The 11598-nt window shown below is 51.3% G+C and overlaps 1 protein-coding gene across 3 annotated transcripts in view; it reads right to left on the reverse strand.

The window, feature by feature from the left end:
• ACOX2 (acyl-CoA oxidase 2) overlaps positions 1 to 7074 on the reverse strand; it is a 35617-nt gene extending 28543 nt beyond the window's left edge. The window contains exons 1-7 of one of the 3 annotated variants that reach the window (XM_029242233.1): positions 7028 to 7074; positions 4815 to 4997; positions 4225 to 4387; positions 3863 to 4014; positions 3337 to 3444; positions 1083 to 1202; positions 643 to 758 (exon numbers count right to left, since the gene is read on the reverse strand). In XM_029242233.1, coding sequence (XP_029098066.1) covers positions 643 to 758; positions 1083 to 1202; positions 3337 to 3444; positions 3863 to 4014; positions 4225 to 4387; positions 4815 to 4974 — 819 coding nt within the window. In that variant the 5' untranslated portion in view covers positions 4975 to 4997; positions 7028 to 7074. The other 2 variants (XM_029242230.1, XM_029242234.1) reach the window with 2 other exon arrangements.
• Positions 7075 to 11598: the final 4524 nt, after the last annotated feature.

Genomic DNA, 11598 nt, shown 5'->3' on the forward strand with positions numbered 1-11598 from the left:
TCCCCAGCCTTCCCCACACCCAGAACTGTGGTCCTCCATGCCCTGAAAGCACCACGGTCCTCAAACTGCTCACCCGGGATAGACACAGCCAGCCGCCAGCCAGAATGTGCTGGTGTGGCCACGCTGATTCTTAAAACTGAAACGCTCCTGTGCTTGTTGCTAAATAGCCACTGCCCAAGTGCCTTGGTTCACTGCTCCTCTCCTGTGACACCCCAGACCTCCCCACAATCCACAGCTCCCCACACTCCCGTGGAAATGCCTGGCAAAATGGAGACCTCCAGAACTTCCTCCAGCACTTGGCTGTGTCCAGGCTGCGCTGTAGGTAGATATGCACATCATCCTCAGGCCGTTCCTCTTTTCCTCAGATTGCCTTGCCACCCTACCCCATGATTGCGCTGCCACCCCATGAGGTGAGCATTTACCCATGAGAACTCTGAGGTTCAGAGAGGCCAAGTGACTGGCCCCAAATCACAAAGCTCCTAAGCTGGGCTTTTACTCAGGTCTGTGGGACACCAGAGCCTCTCTGGGAGGGGTGCCCCAAACTCAGCTCTATAGAGAAGGGCCCGGAGGCAGCAGCAGTCTACAGGGTGCCTCTGTCCCCTCTCCAGGCAGTGCAGGCTTGCAGCCTCCCCGGGACCCCACCTGTGCGAAGCGGCTCAGCATGTTCTCCCTGGGGATGCGCACATGGTCCAGTTGCAGGAAGCCATTATCCGAGTGGTCAAAGTCCATCTTGGGCCCAATGTCTCCGACGGTGATTCCTAGGAGGAGGCAGAGGTAGGAACGTCCATCAGTTGAGTGCTTGTGTGTTAGGTACCAACACCCACATTCCAGCTCATCTGAGCCTGTCAGCAGCCTGTGACATTGGGGTTATCATACCTGTTTGCAGGTGACCAAGCTGAGGTCAGGTGCTGAACCTTGCTCATAGTCATCAAGCCAGTTAGCGCCAGGCCTGTACAACTGGACCCCTCCCTGCCCAAGGGAGACATGCCCCAGTTTCTCCCATGGACCTCTGGGGCCCCCAGGACAGGGAGGCCTGGTGGGGTCTCCTGGCAGGGGTCCTGGAGGAAGCAGCATGAGCTTACCTGGCAGTGGGCTGTGGTCCTCGAGACTCCGGATGGGCACAATAAAGGCATGCATGCCCTGCTGGGCTCCTGAGCAGATCAGCTGGGCCTGGACCAGGGCATGGGTGGCCGACCGTCCCACTGAGGGTAGAGAGGTGAGAAGCCCAGCGTGATCCCTGATGAACAGAGCAGGCAGGCTAACCTTCCCCATCAGGGCCCTGGGTGTGGGCCTAGTCTGTGAGGACCAGTGTGGTGGTATGGGAAGGGCAGGACACTCTGTGAGGCTGGAATGGGGCTTTGTTTGAACTACCTTGGAGGGTGTGGGTCAGGGGAGGATGCACGAGGAGGACAAAGGGTGTTTTCTAGGGGAGCCGCACAGGACAGGGTATGCAAGGCAGAGGGAACAGCCTGCTCAGAAGCTTGAGGACTGGACTGGCTTGTTGGGGCCAGGCAGTGGAGGTGGTAGCATCCAGGGCAGCCAAGGGGTGCTTGGTCAGGATACCCCTTGATTCATAAGGCCTTTACTCGTCCTTGGAAATGACTGGAACCATCCAGAGAGCTTTAATGTGAGTGTCTGGCTCTGGAATGCATTGGGTTGGTGGCTGGAGATACAGGGGGTTCTGTCTAAACGTCAGGTTTGTATAGGAACCACCCTACGATACACAGGCAGGATCCCCATGGGCTAGGGAAGGCTCAAGGAGGCTGATGGAGATCTTGAGGGGACGAAAGCCCTCTATGCCCTCTGGCCGCTCTTTCTTCCAAAGGCAAAGCTTGACAGAGGCAATGGATTTTAATGAAATCACCCCAAATGGAGCAATCTGGAAAAGCTATGCATCTTTTAAAACTTGGCCTTACTGCAGTCTTCTGACTGAAGTGTGTGCTCTTGAGTCATTTCCTTTGGAATCAAGGAGACAGGATTTTTATATCATAGCTGCTGGGGTACGTATGTCAGGATCTGTGGTCAGAACATGGGTCCCAAGTCATAGGGAGATGTGTGCATTGCTGCCCACCCTAGCAGATGGGCACCTTTGAGACCTCAAAAAGTCCCTGTTCACAAAGAGGGGGAACCACCCCCAAAGAGCCAAACAAATCTAGCAGCGACTTGCAAAGGGCACTGTGAAATGAACAAGCTTGCTTTTTTTCTGTCCTCAAAAACTTCTTAATGACTCTCTCTGCCATCAGCGTAGTAATATGAATACAGATAGCTAGCATTTACCAAAATCCAGGTGGTACCACCCCTGTGCTGGTGCTTTGCGGTCTTTGCAGGGCAGGTAAGCTGAAGTCCCATTTTCCAGAAAAGGCAACTGAGGCTCAGAGAACGGAGTGATGTGCTCAAGGTCACTGGCCTGAACGGGGCAGAGCCCGGGTTTGAACCCTGCCTGATTTCAAAGGCTGGTTTCTTTTTTTCTGCAGTTTTGTCAGTGGTCATTGATCACCACGCCCCACCTCCCCGCCCCGAGCATCGCTCTCTTATTTCTCTGGCCTGTCTGTCCACTTCTCTCTCCTTCTCTCAGTCTTTCTCCCTCTCTGCTTGTCTCTCACCTCTCCCTCTCTCTCTTTCTGCTTTAGTTGGACTCCTCACACTTGTATTTTTTTTTTTCCCATATAAGTGTTCACCTAATGTGTCGCCAAGTGCCACAGATGTATCCTCAGAGATGTATTCTCAAATCAGAGGAAGAGGGCCCTGGTGGAACCCTGCTCCTTGGGGCTTGGCAAATCACTGAGACTGGGAAGCATGGTGGGTGCGGCCTGCACCTGGTGGCCACAGGGGGTGGTGTGGCACCGGTGGCTTGATTGGCGCTGGGGATGGGCCTGAGCCCTTCTGAGTGTCTGGAGCAGGGGAAGGGAGGGACGTTTTTTGCATTGACTGTACCCTGTGTGCTGGCTGGTGGCAAGCTTAATCATTAACTTGGGAGATGAGAGGAACAGGGGCTGTGGCGAGTGCTGTGTGTGGAGGGCGTGGGGGAAGTGTGCATGTGAGAGAGACCTTGACCGTCAGCCCCCAAAGTTTGGGTCAGTTTCCTCAGCTATTTCAAAGTTCCCTTGGCGGCCTCTCAGCCACTCACTGATGAAATTCTTCATATCCCACCTGTTTTACTACGTAAGAACCTGGGGCTCAGGGAGACGTATTCACTTGCCCAGGGTCACCAGCCTAGAACAGGGAATCAACCTGAGGTCTGTTGCACATCAAAGTCAGTGCTGTTCTGCGGTCCAGCTTTGTTCTCCTTGGGGGCAGATGGCGGGGGGTGGGGGGATGAAGAGATACTATACTCACGGTCCCCAGGCCACCATTTGATGGCAGTCAGCGTGGGGCTGTGCACCACAAACTCCTGGGTGGCTGCATCGTAGGTGGCTTCAGTCTCCAGGCCCTGAAGATATGTCCCTGGGCATCAAGGAGGGGAGTTAGACATTGGGCCATGGTTGGAATCTCACCGGGGGCGCAGTGTCTAGGTTGGCCTGGAGCCCCCAGGCATCAGTGCAGTATGGAGTCGGGTAGCTCCCAGCTGTACTCAACAGGCATTTCTCTCCTTTCACCGGTGGGCTCTTTGGGGGACACATGGCCAGCCCATGATAGGGAATGGTGGCTGACATTTCCAGAAGGAACACCTTGCCTCACCACTAGATCATACAGTATGTTCGTGTAAATTAGAAAAAATCACCCCCTCCTCAAGACCTTTAACTGCCACCTGCTGTAACATCTTCATATTAAATATATAAATCTATGACTAGTGAGATGTGAATGGGCCCTCTGGAACTGTGCAGTGCACACCTGTACACAGCACCCAGCAGCCCTGGCTCACCGTGCCCCAGTTCTGTCTGGGCGTATGTCGCAAGGATCTGTAACTTGTTGCAGAGTGGGTCCCACTTGGCAATCTGCTCCTCTGAGCCCAGGCTCCTGAGCGCTTTCTGGAAGACGAATTGTAACGCTAAGCCCAGATCTCCAGAAAGGCTTCTGCAGGGGAGAGACGCAGTGGTTGAACAGCCCATTGGAGACAAGGGCCCCAGTACCCTCAGGCTGGCAGGGTGCAGGAGGGAAGGGACACCTGATATCCTTCTTTCCCAACAGGCAGTACCTTTGTTGGGGAAAATAGCTCATGGGCTGGGTTTTCTGGGGGGTCCCAGGTGAATTCCTCTCTGGTGGGGTTGCCCTGGGTGTGAGCACCTGTTAGCGTAATATAATTCACGACTGTCTTCAGACCAGCCCAGGCGCTGTGCTAACATCTGGATGTGGAATTTCTTCTTAATGGCGGCTTCGTAACGTTCATTCTGGGTCATGAAATAATTATCCTTCAGGCTAAGCTCTGGGTCACTGTGAATGATGCTTTCTGTCAGGGACAGAGAACAGAGAGAGGGCTTAGAGTCCTGGGTGAGGTTCCTGGTACCTTCAAATCTTCCCATCCACTTGCCTCATGGATGTGGAAAGGAAGTCAGACATTGCTGTCATTTTACAGATGCAATGAATGAGGTCCAGAGGTGGCAAAGTGACATGCCCAAGGTTACAAAGCTATGCAGTGGAAGAATAAGGACTCTATCCAGGTCTTCTGCTGCCTAGGACTCTTCTATCCCTCAGAGGGGCTCAGGAAATATTGACATGTTAAAGATGCCTTCATAGTCCAAAGGAATGAATCTCTAATAGTGGAATTTTGAGAGCAGAGTTTGTTATTTGAAGGTGGGACTGCTATTGAGGGACTCTTCTTCCAAGAAAAGCATATGGGCACGAAGCAGATGCTCCATTCCCCAGCCTTCTCTTACCGACTTTCCTCCGGAGTGCAGTGTTCTGGGCCCCTCCATCAAGGATGTTGGTGAGCTCTTCCACGCAGAAGGACTGCATGTGCCTCTCGCTTTCTATGTCAGGGTGCACTTGCCTGCTCCAGGTGTCCCCCATTGACACTCGGTGCACTGGACTGCCCATCCTAGCCCGGGTCTGCCTGGTGTCTGAGAAGAGAGACTTGTGGCCTGGGTGCTCTGAGCCTTGGGCTGTGCTACGAACCTGTGTGCAGGGGGAACTGCCCAGGGCTGAGTGTCAGCTGAGGCCTGCTTTGGAGGAAAGCAACCTCCCTTAAATGCTCGTGTGCCACTCCACCCCCGCACTCTCCCCTGTGGCCCTTGGCTGTGTACCAGGCACTGTCCAGGACTGTATGCAGTAACTGCTCAGTAAACAGTAGTTCAGTGCGTTCTAGCCAAGATTTGGACAGGGTCTGATTGCCTGGGGGAAATTCTCACATAAAGCCAATGAAGGTCACGTACGAAGAAATTCATGTTAGAGAGGTTAAGTGCATGGCCTCTAGCTGCACAGCTACTGCTGGCCAGGAGTTGGACCGGGTCCGACCACAGAACACATGCTCTGTCCATGCTACAGCCGCACCTAGGGGGCTAAGTCCCAGGCTCGTTTGGCCCATTTCCGTGAGCCTTGAGGGGTACTGCGGAGCTGAGGGGAGGAAGCTTGCCCTTGCCTGTGCCATGTTCCTCCGGGACCCCTGTGTGTCCTCCACAGCCACGGTGGGCCCTGTGTCCTTCACAGCAAACCCTCAGCCTCTCAGAGCCCCTGTTTCCCCACAGCCCGGCGACCAGCAGGTATAGTCCTTTCTACTTCTCGAGTCTCTCAGATGCTTTTGTTCCATCCATTCCCTTGGCTACCACCTCGGCCACCTTCGTCGCTCACCTGGCCTCAGTGCCTCTCCTCTGCTCTTCTGGCTGCCAGGGTGAGCTCCTAAACTGCAGTCACGTTGTTTACCTCGTACCCTGCTGGGAGTCTGGTCCTTGGGGCCGGCTGTTTGTTGTATGGAGTCCATGCCCTCTGCCATCTCACCACCTCTCGCCCCTTGCCCCGTATCCACCCACTCCGCCTACCCAGGCCTCCTCTCCCTCTCCTCCTGCCCTTTGCCCCCGCTGTTTCCCCTGGTGTTCCTAGTGAGCCCCAGCCTCCAGGGCCACCTCCTCTAAGAAACCTTCCCGATGGCAGTGCCCCCTGGGAGAACCGAGCAGCCCTTCGGTGCCCCCACTGGGTGCTATTAGAGTGGACAATAGGAGCAATTCCTCATTCACTCGAATGTCCCTGTCCCAAGGCAGTGAGTGCCTGGGGAGGCCAGCTCTGCTTTTGTGGGGTCCCAAGAGCCTGCAGGTGGCCACTATTTTGATTCCTGTTCTTCTCTACCACAACCCTGCAGATACACTGCTGTCGTTACAAGTATTTTATAGAGAGGACAGGAGCCTCGGGAAGAGAGGAGACTTTGTAAGGTCACGCAGCCACACGTACAATAGCACATGGAATTCATCCACAGGCTTACAAACCGACACCCCTAAGTGGGCAACAGGGCTGTGGGATGCTGACAAAGGGCCTGGCACATTCAAGGAGCGCCCCCGTCAGCTGCCCCCTGGATCCCTGCAGGGCCTTCTAGCCTGTCTCCTCTCTCCCTGTGTCTTCCTCCTGCGCTCTAACTGCCGCTGCGTCCTTGCTGTACTCCAACACCCAGGCCTCGCCCCTCACCCTCCAGCCTCTAGAGGCCAGGGCTGTGTGCTCTGCCTGGAACACTCCTTCCCCGATGTGCCCATGGCTCCCTCACTACCTCTGCAAGTCCTTCATCAGTGCCACCTTCTCAGTGAGGCCCACCTGACCACCCTGTTTAAAATCCCGAGCCCCTTCCCCCAGCATTCCCAGTCTCCCTCACTCTGCTCTACCTTTTCTCTTTTCACTTATCGTAACATAATTTGCTCCTTTGCTATGTTTTTGTTTATTGCTGTCTCTACCTACTTAAAGGTAAACTCCAAGAGGGCCAGGATCTTTGTCACATTCGTGCTGTGGCTCTCACACTTAGCACAGGGCCCGGCTCACAGGTAGCGTCTAGGAAATAGGGGTCGAATGGTAGAAAGCAGCTCTCAGAGTCAGTAGAAGTTGCGGGGAGGGTGCAGTCCTCAGGAGCCTCCCAGTCCCTCCCGGGCCCCATGGCCCGGTTCACCTGACTCACCTCTGTCCTGTGTCTGCACAGTCGGCCTGGCCTGGCCTCTAGCTGCAGGCCTAGGCCTCTCACGGGTGGCCCGGCCCCTTTCTCCTCCCCTGGAGGGGCTGGACCACAGAAGACTGAAGGCGCGGCCTGGCAGGCCCTCGGCTCCCAGCTCTCCCTGGTTGAGCTCATTGCATGTACTCTCCTGTCCTCCTGCCTCCCTCTGGTGGTTGTGACCGTGCTGTTCCTGGTCGGGGGCTACCCTGGGAGATTGCTAGGAGGGTGTGAAGCAGGATAGATAGCTCAGCACGAGGCTGGCTGGGCAGCTTAGTGAGTGCCAGCTACCGAGCCTCTGTCTCTCCCTTTCTCTCCCTGCCTATCCGGCCCGCCTCCCAGAGCCTGGTGCTGGTCAGATGCACACACATTCACTCTGCAGAAAGAAACACCGCAGGCCTCTACCCGGAGTCCAGAGACCTGGGTTCAAATCCTGGAGGTATGACTCTGAGTTACTTCCCCTCTCTAAGCTTCCCTTGCCTTAACTATAACTCACAGGATATGAAGGAAAGCTCTTGATAAACTGTAAAGCCCCAAGCATTTGTAACTTGAGAGTATTACTGTTTTCTTAGCTCCCCATAAGAGAATTTCTTAATTCCCAGGAGTGATGTTTAATGGTAGAATTTCCCGCTCTGTGTGGCAGGGTGCTGGTGAGAGTTCTGTGGGCAGGTGTGTGAGGGTTTGGGTCGCACAAGATGCGCTGATTTGGTTACGCATCAATATTTATTTTTGAATGTCCACAGTGATCTAAGCACTGGGGCACAGCAGGAAGCCCAAACCACAGAAAACAAAGCTATACTAGTCCCCTGCCCTTGGGAACCTTCCAGGCTGGGGTCAGGGGGGCTGCTGGAGAGACAGATCATCACAGTAGGAATGGGCAGGAAAACCTAGCGGGATACTCACAGCCACTTCTAATGAACTTAGAACTTTTTTGAACTTAAAACCTTCTTGCCCTCTCTTCCTGCTACCGAAGTCCCCAGGGCCTTCCCGCTTTACCTGTCCAGCTCCTGTGTCTTTTTGTCTCACTACAATGTCTCACTCTTTTGGGAAGTCACCCCAGTCTGGATTAGAAGCTCCTGGCCTTGCTTTCTTAGCTCCAAACTTTTGCACTTTATGGTATAATAAAAGTATAGATTTGGTCTTTGTCCCTGGTTCCTGACACAGAGCTTCTAAAAAAATCCTTGTAATCTGCTGAGTGATAAGACTGTCTTTTTTGTCTGTGGCTGGGGGCCCACACATAGCTTCGAGATGGGGGCTTGTTGCCAGGAAGACCAAGCCTTAATTCGAGGGTTGGAACTTTCAGTTCTCCCCACTCCCCCTCCCCCAGCCTCCGGGGAAGGAGAGATGCTGGAGATTGAGTTAATCACCAATGGTCAATGATTTAATCAATTATACCTACATAATGAAGCCTCGATAAAAATCCCTAAACAGTGGGGTTTGGGGAGCTTCTGAGTTGGTGAACACATAGAGGTGCTGGGAGGGTGGCCTAGCCATATCTTGTCCTATGCATCCCTCCCAATGGCTGTTCCTGAGTTGTGTCCTTTCTAATAAACCAGCAAATGCAAGTAAAGTGCTTCCCTGAGTTCTGTGAGTCATTCTGGCAAATTATTGAAGCCGGGGCGGGGGTTATGGGAACCCCTGAATTTATAGCTGGTAGGTCAGAAGTACTGAGATTTGCAATTGTTGTCTGAAGTTGGGGAAGTCTTGTAGGACTGAGTCCTAAACCTGTGGGGACCTGCGCTAACTCCAAGACTTAGTGTCAGGATTGAATGTTGGACATCCAGTGTTGGGGAATCAGAGAATTGCTTGTTGCTGGAGCGGGAAGACTACACGTTTGGTGTCACAAGTGGTGGTAGAAAGAGACAACACACCCTTGGTATGCCCACAACAGTGGTGGCTATTTTTTTCTTTAATTATTGGTTTTTGTCTAAATCACTGGTGAAAGCAAGAACTGTGTTATTCTTGGTCACCAATGCGGTCCCAGCCCCAGCCCCAGCCCCAGCCCCAGCCTAGGGCCTGGCCCGGGGTAGGCGCTCAGCAAGTATTTGGTGGATGAATGAATAAACAGAGGTTGGCAGGAGCCATCAGGATTCTCTATCCCAAGGGTGTGGCCATGCTTGGGGAAGGACTCTGGAATTTTGGCCCTTTTTTGTTTTTATTTGGTATTGACTCTTTTCTGCTTGAATTTTTTTCCTTTATTTATTCACTGTTTTAATTGAAGTATAGTTGATTTACAATGTTGTGTTAGTTTCAGGTTACAGCAAAGTGATTCAGTTATCCATATATATGTATGTGTGTGTGTATATATATATAAATCTATTCTTTTTCAGATTCTTTTCTGTTATAGATTATTAAAAATATTGAATATAGTTCCCTGTGCTATACAGTAAGCACTTGTTGGTTATCTATTTCATATATAGTAGTGTGTTTATGTTAATCCCATACTCCTAATTTATCCCTCCCCCTCTTTCCCCTTTGGTAACCATAAGTTTGTCTTCTATGTGTGTGAGTCTATTTCTGTTTTGTAAATAAGTTCATTTGTATCATTTTTTTTTTTTTTTTAGTTTCCACATATAAGTGATATCATATGATATTTGTCTTTCTCTTTCTGACTTACTTCACTTAGTATGATAATCTCTAGGTCCATCCATGTTGCTGCAAATGGCATTATTTCATTACTTTTTAAGGCTGAGTAATATTCCATTGTATATATGTACCACACCCTCTTTATCCACTCATCTGTCAAGGGACATTTAGGTTGCTTCCTTGTCTTGGCTATTGTAAATAGTGCTTCCATGAACACTGGGGTGCATGTATCTTTTCAAATTACAGTTTTCTCCAGATATATGCCCAGGAGTGGGATTGCGGGATCATATGGTAACTCTGTTTTTAGTTTTTTAAGGAACCTCCAGACTGTTCTCCATGTGGCTGCAACAATTTACATTCCCACCAACAGTGTAAGGAGGTTCCTTTTTCTCCACACCCTCTCCAGCGTTTATTATTTGTAGTCTTTTTGATGATGGCCATTCTGACGAGCATGAGGTGGTACCTCATTGTGGTTTTGGTTTGCATTTCCTTAATAATTAGCAATGTCAAGCATGTTTTCCAGTGCCTGTTGGCCATCTGTATCCCTTCTTTGGAGAAATGTGTATTTAGGTCTTCTGCCCACATTTTGATTGGGTTGTTTTGTTTTTTCGATATTGAGTTGTATGAGCTGTTTGTTTATTTTGGAAATTAATCCCTTGTTGGTTGCATTGTTTGCAAATATTTTCTCCCATTCCATAGGCTGTCTTTCAGTTTTGTTTATGGTTTCCTTTGCTGTGCAAAAGCTTTAAGTTTAATTAGGTCCTGTTTGTTTATGACACTTTTTTAAAAGGTGAGGGTTGGTGTGTATGTGTGCGTGTGCACATGCACATGTCCACCCTATTTGTACTTGCTTGCATGCCCCGACCTGAGACCCAGTTCTCTAATCTCAAAGCTGGATTCCTCTGGGACTAAAAAAGCTGTATACCCAGCTACGTTTCCAAAGTGATCCTGACCTTTCTGCTGCCTCTCCTGGTCCTTCCTGATGGCTCCTGCCATCTTGTGCCCTTCAGGAACTCAAGCTGTTAATATCCCAGCAGCTTAGAAGGCTCCCCTCACATGTTTCTTCAGTGAAAGAATTGCTTTGTAATGTGAACGATTTTCCTCTCTCCCCATGTTTCTGCTCTAAAATTTGGCTTGTCTTATTCATGCTTAGCATTAGCATTTGTACACCCCTATCCATCATTCCCTGGACAGATATTTTTGGAGTATCTGCAGTGGATTGGGCACTGCTTTGAGTGGGACCCAGAGGGGAACCTGGCCTCGGTGAGTGGGGTGGGGTGTTCATAGGTTCCCTCACTTCCCTTGCATAACAGCACTGGAAAGTAGGATGCAGCTCCCCATTTTGCAGGGGAGGAGACAAGTTAAGAGAGGTGTTGTCGCTTGCCCAGGTTTGCACAATAAGTAGATTACAGAGCTGGAATTTGAACCAGGTCTTTTGATGGTAAAGACTGTCTCTTAACCCATTTGTGCAAGGTTGGAAAAGAAATCAGGAGACGCAGGCCTCCTGTCCTGGCAGGACTTCTGAGGTGTGCTGACTCTGGGCAGGCGCCCTCCCCTCTTGGGTCTCTGCTTCCCTATCTGTAATGTGGAGTGTTTGCTCACTGAGGGGCCTCACAGCTGTCCACCATATCCCCAAGGTAGCGCCCAGCTTGTGTCCTGAGGAAGGGGCAGGATCCAAACTCTGAGACATCACCTAGCAGGTCCTGCTGGGACTGGGGGGCCTGGACCTTTGGGTCTCCTGCTGCTGTTGGCAATGGCCATATACAATGTGGTGGCTTCAGGGAAGGTGGCCTTTACCCTGCTGTTTGGAGGGGAAAGTTCTGGGTTCCAACCTGGCTCTGCCAAGGATTTATGCTATTACTGACTATGGGAAATTACTTAATTTCTCTCTGCCATAGTTTCCACATATTGATTGTCTTGAGATAAAGCTCTTGATTTTTTTAAATGCGTATTTT

This window comes from Monodon monoceros, unplaced genomic scaffold, assembly GCF_005190385.1.
Source record: "Monodon monoceros isolate NGI ecotype Baffin Bay Population unplaced genomic scaffold, NGI_Narwhal_1 Super_Scaffold_3, whole genome shotgun sequence".
Taxonomy (NCBI): Eukaryota; Metazoa; Chordata; class Mammalia; order Artiodactyla; family Monodontidae; genus Monodon; species Monodon monoceros.